Genomic DNA, 12,028 nt, shown 5'->3' with positions numbered 1-12,028 from the left:
TCGTTATTTATATATCGCGCGTATTTATATTTTATACTCAAATAACCGTGCGATAATACACAGGCAAGTAGAAAGACGTGGATAATAATAGAGGAAGTAACTGACAAACGCAAATTATAGAGATGTTACGCATAATGTATAATGCATAATACTACGGAAGACGAGTCCTCGTCGGTTCCTCGTGCGGAATATATCGCGCGCTATCAGATGTATTTGCGCGCCGCACGTCTCTCAAAGTCGTCCGTCCCGCGTGATCGAGACGCGGCCGTTAACATCCCGCCCGATAATCCGTTCCCAAGATCCGCTCGCGGCGGAGGCCGAAATCCACGCTCCGGGTGGGACGAAATCACGGTGGGCCCTCGTTAGTCGTCCTCCGCGTCGTGGAGGGTCAGTCCCACGTCATTCTCGAGCGAGAGAACGCACCTTTCGAGACAGGGGGGGAGGGGGAGAGAGAGAGAGAGAGAGAGAGAGGGGGGGGAGGTGGAGGAGCGCAAGATAGGAGCTACTTCAGGGTAGAATAAAGAGGGAGAGAGGAAGGAGCAGGGAGGGGGTGAAAGGAAGGAAGGACGGTCGCGCCCGCCGCGGGATGTTAAGTACGTCTCGTAAAAATTCCATCCCGTGGCAGCGGCGGCGTCATTTTGCCGTACCGGCTACGTTAGGTTACCGTAGGCGGGATCCGATCTCGCCCGGCCCACGGATTTGGCTCCGCCAAAGGGGCGCGTTCTCGCAACGGAGGTGGTACCCGATGCCGCGGCAGCGGCTTCGAAACGTGTTTCCGAACTCGAACGGCTCCACCGTCCTTCTACGCGTGCGCCAAGCCGGTCGTGAGGAAAGCGCCTGCCCAACACCCGGCGTCGGGGGATCCCCGTCCACCGTACCATTTCGCGTCACCGGCTTCGACTGGCCTGAGAGGAGGCACCCGGCTGCCTCCTTAGCGCCGAAACTCGTTAAATCGTCGACGTATTGACGTCTCGCGCGCGTATCTCGCTCGTTGCGGATATCCTAGTGACGCACGGCATCAGAAACGCGTCTCTCTCTCTCCCTCTTTCTCTCTCTCTCTCTCTCTCTCTCTCTTTCTGTGTGCTGGTGTTTAGTGAGGATAGCGAAGAGGACTTGATATTCGATCGAGCTTCTACTCTCGGCAGAAACAGGTTGTCGTTTCAGGACATTCGAGAACAGAAGCGTTCCAACAGCGCGCTCTCGCTATGAAGCCCTGGTGTCGTATTTTGGTGTCCAGTTTCGAACGGACGACGGTGGCGGCAGTGCGCTAGAGTGGAAGGAAGATCACGAGTCGACTTGTTTGATGGAACGATTGACATCTCTCGTCTGCGAGTCGATATTTGACGAAAGCCAAATTGGAGCTTCAAAGAGATGTTTCGACGAGAAATAGGAGACGGATCCGGAAGCCAATGATGTGACTGGTGTGGAGGAGAGCACGATGACGAGGAGAATGCGAGTGCGTTGACAGGTCATCGATAGCGATTAGTGCGATTGGTTTCGTGACTGTGGCCCGAGCCGAGTGGCTCCCCGCGAAGATTGTCAAGGACTTGAATATGTTAGGCCAGTGAATGAGACTTGATAGACCGTGTGTGGTGATCCCGTGAACAGTTTTCGAACGTAAGTGCGTTATCGAAAGAATGCGCGGCGCTTGAAGGATTAACTTGCCGTGGCCTCGCGACCGGCTGTTAAAAGCCACCAGGCGAGTGTCGCTCGAGCTTTTTAGTTTAGCTCCTTCTATATCCGCGCGCGCGGCATGTGTACCACGGAGATGACGGAATCGTACACGATGTCGCCGTCGACAACGGTATCTTCCAGCGCCGTGACGCCCGGCTGCGTGAGCAGCTCGTCCGCACACCGACGGACATCGTGCAGAGGCTCGCCGGGTCGAGGGGACGTTCAAGACGACGAAGACGAGATCTCCGTAGGCTGTCCCAGCCCGCTGCCGCTGGTAGTAGCGACACCCAACACGGAAGACGAGTTAGCCTCCTCCAGGGAGGACTACGCCGACCGTCTGAGCCCCAGGAGAACCTATCCACGAGACTCGATGACGGAAGACGAGGAGAGGGATTATTCCCGCAACGGGGAATACAGGATGTCGAATGGAAGAACAAGTAGCAGAACCCGCGAGAGCGGTGATTCGGTCACAACGCTCAGAGATGACGAGGAGGACGAGGAAGAGGAGGAGGAAGTGGACAGCAGGACCGGTAGCAATGGAGCAGCGGCCGCTGGTACCACGGACGATTACTTCAAGCCGCTGAAGCGCCTGAAGATGGTGCAGATGCAGCATTCGGATGAGGAGGACGAGAGGGAACGGGAATCGAATGATCGCGGAGTTAAGTCTTTCAGTATTCTCGATATTCTGTCGCATCGGCCGAAGGCAAAGATCGTCCGTCCCTGGGACACGACGGATTCCGGTCTTGGCCATCAACACCGTCATCATCTGCAGCAGCAGCATCATCATCATCACCATCACCATCAGCAGCACCATCTGCACCACCACCATCACAGCAGTCACCCGAGTCACGCGACCGGACCTCGGGACCTATCACTGATGGGTATGTCACTCGCGTCTATGTCCGGCTCCATCAGCGAGCCGCCTCTCAGCAGCTCCTCGTCGTCCGGAAGGAGCTCCGTGTCGGATTCCGGTAGCCCGGACCCGCTCGCCCATCATCACCATCATCACGCCGCGCTTCATCACGCGGGCATTCATCCCGGCCTGCATCATCCGGCGCTCCAGCAGCCGCAGCAGCAGCAGCAGCTCAAGAGGAAAATGCCGCAGCAGCACGGCTCCCACGCTGGCCAAAACGGCAAGAGAACCACAGGGCAGGGCAGTCCCTTGGACGCGCTCTTCCAAATGACCAGCAAAACCTTCGATGCGGGCGAACACAGTCAAGGTAAGCGCCTTCACAGATTTTCACATTTCTTTTGTTTGTCACCGAACTTGTAATATATCCTGGAATTACATTTCTGTGTGTGTGTGTGTGTGTGTGTGATTCAAAAGGATAGCTTGGGGAAAATTGTCACATCGAGTTGTCATCATAAATCACATTATCACGACGATTCTTGAGGTGTGTCTGTATCAAATTTGTCTAGGAATCAATTTTGTATTTTAACGAAATGTCTAACGTGTTTTACGATTTGTTCAATTATTAATAAACAAAAGTTTAGTAATATTAGAAAGGTCATAAAACACGAGTGAATTTTTCCTTAGCAATCTCGAGGTAGAAATTTTACATATTTTAATTTATTAATAAACAGTTTTGTAAAATCAGCTGTTATTTAACAGAATAGATTGATATTCGAATTATATTTCTCTATATTGCACAATTGCATTATAAATACAATATGGATAAATAATTCTTGAGAAAGAAATACTTTAATTTTTATCTTTGTATATATTTTATCCTTGGTATCATAGCAAAAATAATTGGTTAATGATTGATTGATGATAATAAATACGAAATTATTTGAAAATTGATTATCCTATCAGATATGATTAGACTAAATGAAGAATCAGAGAGAGTTCCAGTAATGATACTTATTTATCTCAATCGTTGATCTTCCCATTAAGTAATTCTCGCTCAGTAAAGTACTGTTCTTAACACAGCACTTATATATGTTGGGCACACTATATATTTGCAAAGTTTTTATGCGTTGTATGCTGTGCTTTACTTTGCGTGATATAAGGCGTTCACGATTTAAGTCAAGCGACGGCAACATCATCTAACTAAAACAGTTTTGAGGGAATAATCCTTATTTTTTATGTTTTCCGTTTTCGCCTTTAATTGCGACGTGTAATTTAAATGTTCATGGCGTCATGGTTTCTGCAACATCAATCTCTTGCGGAAAAATACCCAATCGTGATATAATCAGCTATACGAAAGAAATGCAAATCGTTTGACGATGAGTTTCGGATATTCGGCCGTGCAGTTTTAAGATTGCTTAAAATACCACCGTTATATCGCGTTTAGATCCCGAGAAATGAGATAGAACGGGTGCGAAGCGTGTCTGTTGATCGCTTGCAAAACCTCTCTCTTTCTCTCTCTCTCTCTCTCTCTCTCTCTCTCTCGTTCGTAATCGGTTAAATATCGGTGATGAATACGGGTTTTAATTTTGATTGATGCACTTCAAAAGAGTCACGAAGCGCTAGCCGCGCTCGACTCTTTCCAAAGCAGTGCTTTATTTTATTCCTTTATAGTCCTGTAACCTGACGTACGGAACGTTTCGAATTTCGTGGCGCATTAGGTGTGGCAGGTGCCAAAAATACGAGTCAGCGAACGCTAATCCGAGCTCACTCGCTCGAATACTTAGGATCCGCAACCTTTCCGGATCTGTATACCGCACCGTAAGTGACGGATCATCCATGGGTATCTAATATTAGACTTATAATACGAACGTTTCAAACTCGTAATCAATGAATATTAACACAATAGACGTAAGTAGGCAAAAAAGACTGTAAAGAATATATGAATGCGCAAACGAGAAAAAAAATGGAAAAAAAAAAGTAATACGATAACAAAACATGATTCCTGGTATTAAATCGCGATGTAAATCGCAAATTGTTGTAATATGCAGTAACACACGACACAAGTGCACTTCCATTATATTTAACATAATATCATATCTATTAATATATCTATTAATATACGTGATCTTTATGGCATCTGACTGAATGATTTACTCTTTCGATCATCAGATTTTAAAGTCCTTTGATTTTTAGCGTTTAAGATTTACATCTTTGAAATTAATTACATTCAATTGCGCAAACTGTGCATGTTTATTCAAGAATGGGGGACGCGCGGGTTAATTAATTATTTTTAATATATATTGATTTAACACGTTAATAATGATTATTAATAACGGATACTTACGTTTTGAAAGACGCATTATTCGTTTCATACAATGCCTTAATGATAATAACAGATATACAAGAATAGACACCTCTTTTCCGTTGTTCTCTTCGAGAGTTTCCGGGTGACAGAAGTACGCCGGAGTGGTAAGTGTCGATCGAGATCACGGTTAAAGACCTCAATCGATGTGTTATGGCGATCTTTAACTTTCTATTGATTCCTCACTCGTGGATCACGCATCTGCGATGTCCCGAAGCGACATGTGAGAGATTACCACAGCCGTTTCTTCCGTTCTGCTCGGCGCGTGACACACCTTCATAATGTCAATAATAATGGCTTGTACATAAAAGCGACGACCGGAAATATTTTGTAATTACCCGCAATATTTTTCGCGCCGTTCTCACCAAACGAATAAACGAGCCAACGAGTTATTTCATTATGTCACATGTTTGATAACCTGCAAAGCCATTAGAATTTGCGGAAACTCACAGATATGTCGATCTCTTCTATTTTATAATATTCTTTATATGCAAGAACGCAAATGATTTTTGCTGCCGACGTTCCACACAGTGATTTGAGTAATAATAAAATAACAGATATAAATTCTTATCAGTATTTTAAAGATGCTTATCAGCATCCACAATATTAAATTTTGCTTGTTTCAATATAATTTATGTTATTACATATTCCAGCTTCAATTTAGAACTGTGTTTTAAGACCGACAAATATTCGGCGCGCAAATATTGCTTGGAACTAAAGAAATTATAAAAAGTTCACACGGAAATATTATTAGGCATCAAGATCCCGCGCCTTGACAAAAATGGCCTTTGCTTAATTACATTGAAAATAGCAGACGTTACAAACAACACCGTTTGGAACATTATTCATTTTATTGTTGTCGAAAAATTTAATTTTAAAACTATTACACTGAAATAACTAACGTCAAGCATAAATATTTATTGTAATGTTAAAAAAGCAGGATTGCTTGATGGAAATTTTTCCGCGCGAGTGTTCCTACGTCAGAAATCGAATGAACGTCAAAGCTCATTCGGATATTAAGGCTCTTACAAAAGGAAATTAATGCACGATCCCAGCGGCGAAATCACTTGACGCTTAATGCGAGTGCCGCGTATTGCGTTAATCGCTTTTCAGAAGTGGCGTTTCCGCGAATGGTACTAATATTAGCGGTGGTCGTTACGAGCTGTACGCGCTCTAGATGTGCCGTAATTAAATGACGAGATTTTTTTTCATACCCGGCGCGCGCGCGGCGACACGCGTTTCACACAGGCCGCGCTTATATACTTCTCCCGAACGATATTATTATTAGGCATACTCGCGACGTCGATGCCGGGAAGTATTAGCTCTCAAAGGAGAGTGCTATGAGAGGTTGCCGCGACGATTGATGACATACGAGGGACGAGTGCGCGAGATTACACGATCAGTTTAATAGATAAGTACATCGGTCAGTCGTACGTCGAAGACCGTGCACATTTATCATCGCGCGAATATCGATCGACATCCATTCGATTGCTTGTATCGAACACTCTATCATGGAATATCATCGCATTAGGTGTGCAAAGAGTTTACAGCGTTTAACAGGGCCATGATATCGTTCAGTTCGATGTGTTTGGATAGTACGAGTACTCAGATTAATTCGCAGTGACACCCTTTGATTTCTGTCGAATAGAAAAATTACTCGCTATCGTTCAGATAAATTGCTGTTTGTTGTTATAGGCATGTAAATAAATATTCGTTATACAGGCTGTTCGTGAACCGATGAAAGGAGAGTGAGTTTTCTATTGTACATGAAAAGAGTAAGTTGGAAATTAGAATTAAATTTTTTCATATAGTAAGGCCTGTTGTGTTTTCAAGAAAATCAATTTTTTAATATTCGACGAGTACGGATTTAATTGATAAATTAAAGCACCAGAACATGTTAGAAAGTACTTATAAAAATTTATTTCGAAAAACAGAATTATGTATTCGACGCAATGAGTAACATTTCCAACAATTTATAAATCAATAGAATGTTTCGTGAACGAAGCATGTGTGAATATTTTGCTTTTATTGTGTATTCTCGATCATCTAATAAAACAGTTAAGTGTATTCCGGCGAATATTTAAAATATTTAAAATAGATTTTCTCAAAAACGAAATCTCATATAAAAAAAATTCATTTTACGTTTTTATTATAATTTATTTTTTCACGTAGAATCATCTCTTTTTCTTGATTAAACACCCAGTTCACTCTACATATCGACAGAGTAAATGGCAGACACACACAAGCCATTAAAATAAAAATATATTTACATACATACTTTATCTATCATCTATGATATTATTGTTACTTTGCCCAATTTATGTATTATTTTATTCTAATTATCCTAATTCAACAATCTTAATTAAAATTAAAGTCGGATCCCATAGATTTATTACGTCTCTTTCTCTCTCTCTCTCTCTCTCTCTCTCTCTCTGTTTTTTCAATATCAAGCAAGCTTTCTCATTTTATAAATGATATCACGCAAATGTGACAGAACAACGCTTATAGAATAAGCAATAAATAACGCCGACACTGTAATAAATTTTTAAGTTTCCATTTATCGCGCTACCCTTAAAAACGATGGAAATTTACAGAACTGGAAAGTCTGCCCGTTTTCGATCTTAAAAATACATGGCCCTATTTCCTCGAATGCGTTGGCATTACCGCTCGTTTTCTGTCGGCACCAAAAAGTATCTTTTTCTTCAAGGGATTTTATATATATCAAATTTACGGCGAACAATGATCACGGGAATAGAGTCCTTAAAAGTATCACTTACCCTTCTGATTTTGTTGACGTGTATATGTACAATATATTGCTGTGCCCTGCGTTAATACATAAACTTCTAATTTTACGATGATTATTATGGAGTTCGTCTCCGGTCTAGTGATCTTAATCCCGGAGACACTATGGCGAATGCGATTTTGTAACAAAGTGGTCCTGAGTTACAAGAAACGAAGGGTTTTACGAGCCTTTCCGAAGACGAATCGAAAAAAGTGCCGACATCAACGATGAGTTACATCTTCACCTTACGACCGGCATGCAACCAGATTTCTGCTCTGTCTAGGTCTTTGTCCAAATTTTCCTTTTCGGCGCTCGGATAATTGGATTAAAGAAAACGTAACTGGTAACCAAGAGAGACAGAGCTCGTGTTTGTGTGCGCGGGATATGCTTCCTCTAATTATCACCAGAAAATCCAATTTTCCGAAAGGTTGCATTGACTGTCAAAATAGAGATGCGGTTCGCACTCCGGTAAATGTGTTGGAATGAAAACGCATTCAATTCGAAAGCGGAAGATAAAGGGCAACAAATAGAGTTTCGTGTTGCTATTAAATATATATTATATATTTATGTCTAGGAAACATGTTGAAATTATTTGACAATAGACTCGTATAGAGAGCGTCTTTTTTTTTTTTGAAGACAGTTTCTTTCAGCGAATAAAAAAAATCCTGACATACCATACAGGGTGTACCAAAACTGACGATACCTAAATATTTTGAAAACAGATTCTTTGTAACATTTTAAGATGAAAAGTCTAGTACGAATATGCCGAGGCTTTGATGGTTTTTAATGGGAAGAATTTAAAAATTGCAAATGACGAAGCTAGAATTTCGCTCAAGGATGTCAAGATGGTCATCATACTGGTGTAAATCATACTAAATTTTGTTATTGTCAAAGGCATAAGGTTCGAGGTAGCACCTTCACACTGATTATCTTAGGAGTACGTTCAAAACTCGATTCTGTCAACCCGAATATCCTTGTTGTTTACCAAATGATGAACAAAGATAAAAGATACTCGGAGTTGACATAGTCCAGGGTTACCACAGATCTGGAAAATCGAGAAAAGTCAGGGAAATTGAAAAATTTGTCATGGAAAACCGGGAAAAGTCATGGGAAAATGTAAAAAGGTCTAGAATTTTAAAATTTGCTCACAATTTCCTTAAACTCCTCCTATTCCAGATAATTGTTATAATTTGTTAATATTACATCTGACATTTATAGTGAAATACGTTCAAAACTCGCACACTTTAAACGATTTTAATCAAATAATTAAAATTTATATTTTATTAAGTATTTTTATTTGATCGCCCTTTTTCGTAATTGCATTTTTTCCCCCAATACTAATTAATTTTTTGTTGGCTTAAATTTGCACCCAAAATTTTAATATGTTATTAACCCTTTTTGCGTTGTTTTTAATAATATAAGCTGGCGTTTCCTATAATTCTTGATTTTAAATTTATATATTTTATATTGGAAAATTTTCTATTTTCATCTGGAAAATCTGAAGAAGTCGAGGAATTTAAAAATTCATTTTCTGTGGCAAGTAGTCATAGTAAAAACAGTAAAATCACTTGGATAAAAATGGTGCTAATGGTCGTCCCTCGCATATGACCGTTCTATACACTAACTAACACAACATGGCGCACCGATCAGTTTCTTCTATTCAAATACTAAGAACACTAAGCAACTTCGCTCTTACAGGTGCTCATGCACAACAGACAACATGGCGGTTGTTTATCAATCAAAGGTGCCGACACAGAGTGAACCCTATCGTTCTCACTTATACAGTGATACAGTTGAGTTTTAGAACGCACCGCTGAGAGCGTAAAATTCGAACTCCATCATTCGTAATTTTTGAACTCTTCTCGTTTAAAAATTATCCCATATCAAAATTATGTCTTGACATTTTTATATCAGACTATTCATTTTAAAATACAAGAAATCTGTTTATAAAATGTTTATCGTAAATTTTGGGACACCTTGTATCAGCAATACGACCGGCATGCCTCAGATTTCTACTCTGCCTGAATCTTTGTCCAAATTTTCCTTTGCACTGTTCAAATTATTGGATTAAAGAAAACGTAATCGATGTTATCAGTCTTACCTCTCCGCCGGTAATTGGAGAGTTTTAAAGGCATCGTTGGTATTTTAATCGTGAAATTTGGTAAATAAATCTGTAAAAAATAAGTAAAATACTGATTTCTATGATGTAAAAACTCGTTGTTGAAGCTTTGACAAGTGCACCGAAAGTTTTTTCAGATTTTTATACAATAAAACAATCGCTGCTTCTCGAAGATCCCTATTGCTGACAGAAGAGTTAAAATTCACATCGCCGGCAAGAGAATTATATACATTTGTATAACGAAATCGTGCATCAGATACGCCACAATTGTCGCAAATACGAATGTTCGCGTTATCACGTGCGCTGGGTTTTTCTCGACTACTCTTGAAGTATGACGTATCGTGATTCCGAGCACACGAGAGACGAGATCGGTGAGTTACCTCTTTAAAACGCCGCGCCGCCTCTGCGACGAAAGGACAGTTCGCGGGCCCTCGTTCGGGGTGTCCTCGGGATAAAAAAAAAACCACGTATTATCCCGTAAGACGGGCAGGACAAGGATCGTGTACACGTACGCACCCGTGACACGTGTTACGTGCCATCGTGCGCGCGAAGAACGAGCCGAGGCCGATGTGCGTGGTGCATGCGTGGCGCACACACACACACACACACACACACACACACACCGGAGTAGTAGTACGTAATTTTAGGCCTACCTATACACATGTAATTTATTACGTGGCTCGGGTAGAGCATATGTCTCATTTGCATATAGCGTGATACAGAAACGCGCGGCCCGCGACTTCCGACGGTGTGAGCAATATGTGAAAAATTTCAACAAAAGGTAGCCTCCTCGTCTCTTTGTCATGAAGGAGCCCCGTCCGCGTGTCCTTCCTCCGCTTTTTTGCTCCCTTTTTCCCCTCCGTTCCTTCTTTACCGCGTCCTTCGCGAGAGGACGTCTTTTTGAGAAGACGCGACCGAGAGAGTCGCGCAATTTACGAAAGCGTCCCAACGCCCTATCGCAGTGTGCAATCTGTGCCAACAGACGCAAAGGTATTATCGTCAAGGCCCACGTAAAACCACGTTTCGAGTGGCTTGTATTCATGAAAATCTCAAGCTCTTTCTTTCCAAACGGCCTAACGATTTATTTCCTCAAACGGGGAATTCCCCTGAACGTGGAATAGATGCGAGGTGGACGAGGTTAGACCTGGCACACGAATTAACGTGAACAAAGAGATTTTTTTATTTCTATTGAGATATCGTAGCCGGATTATCGTGCTGTCGCTCCTCTTTTTGTGCTTCCCCTGTGCTCCCTTCAACCTCACACTCGCGTGACCGTGAGGAGGTAGAACGAGAAGGCGAGTAGCGCAAGAGGAAAAATGGCAGATAATACGAGGATCGTTTACTACCGAGAATTTCAGAAACGAAGATGACGAGTCCAAGATACTGTACCTAACGTATGTTTACTCAACTTACATTAATCTCGTATTGCTCCAACTAACGAGGTGTATTAATAGACAACCGTGATACATCAGCGGATGCGTAATTTGCCTCATTTTCTAAATCACGTCCTAATTATGTTTTTTTTTTTTCATGGAACATCCCGCCTCGATAGCGCCTCGAAACGAACGCCAAGGTGACCGTTAGTACGTTGAAGCAAGAAAACCGTGGAAAATCATTGAGGTTCTTGGAAATTAACTTGCGATACTGATTGCTACATTTCGATGTGACTGATTGGTTGAGTGTCGGCAGTTGGAAGAAGTACGCGCGAATGGCAAAAAGATAATGCTCCGTTTGCTCTACAGGCAGTATCCACATACTTCTTTTTCCATGTAATTACCTTTTACCACGATATGTGTAACCTACGAAACTTTTTTTAATTTCATCAAGTAGTAAGTTGTAAAATAGTAACAAAATATGCGTAGTTAACTGTCCAATCCTACTTTATTTTCTTGAAAAATAAGAAAATACCGTACAGTGGATTATCCTTGACGCCCAAATTTTGACAATACCCAGACAACACGCGTGTCAAAATCGGCATACAGGACGTCTTAAAAATCTTCAAGACGTTTCAAGACATTTTACATCCTGATTTTGTTGCACTGTCTCCTTATATTTAAACAAATTTAAGATAAATAATATTCTACAGTATCTTATTCTGTTCTTAAATCATCTTTGTTCTGAAATGTTCTTTAAAATCATCTGATTTCAGAACATCGTGATTTATTTTTCAGATTTGGACAAAAAATGTTATTGCCATCTTTACTTACATTATATTCTTATACTCATTTCACTTTTGTT

At 41.6% G+C, this 12,028-nt stretch overlaps 1 protein-coding gene across 1 annotated transcript in view; it reads left to right on the top strand.

Moving 5' to 3' along the window:
• The first annotated feature begins 1,677 nt into the window (after positions 1 to 1,677).
• The window catches only part of LOC108754976 (muscle-specific homeobox protein tinman-like), a 54,892-nt gene continuing 44,541 nt past the window's right edge, over positions 1,678 to 12,028 (top strand). Inside the window, exon 1 of the mRNA XM_018497669.1 lies at positions 1,678 to 2,894. Within this exon, the coding sequence (XP_018353171.1) occupies positions 1,754 to 2,894 (1,141 nt within the window). The 5' untranslated portion in view covers positions 1,678 to 1,753. The remainder of the gene's footprint in view (positions 2,895 to 12,028) is intronic.

Source organism: Trachymyrmex septentrionalis, unplaced genomic scaffold, assembly GCF_001594115.1.
Source record: "Trachymyrmex septentrionalis isolate Tsep2-gDNA-1 unplaced genomic scaffold, Tsep1.0 scaffold83, whole genome shotgun sequence".
In the NCBI taxonomy this organism is placed as follows: Eukaryota; Metazoa; Arthropoda; class Insecta; order Hymenoptera; family Formicidae; genus Trachymyrmex; species Trachymyrmex septentrionalis.
This window is presented reverse-complemented; position numbering and strand designations above follow the sequence as displayed.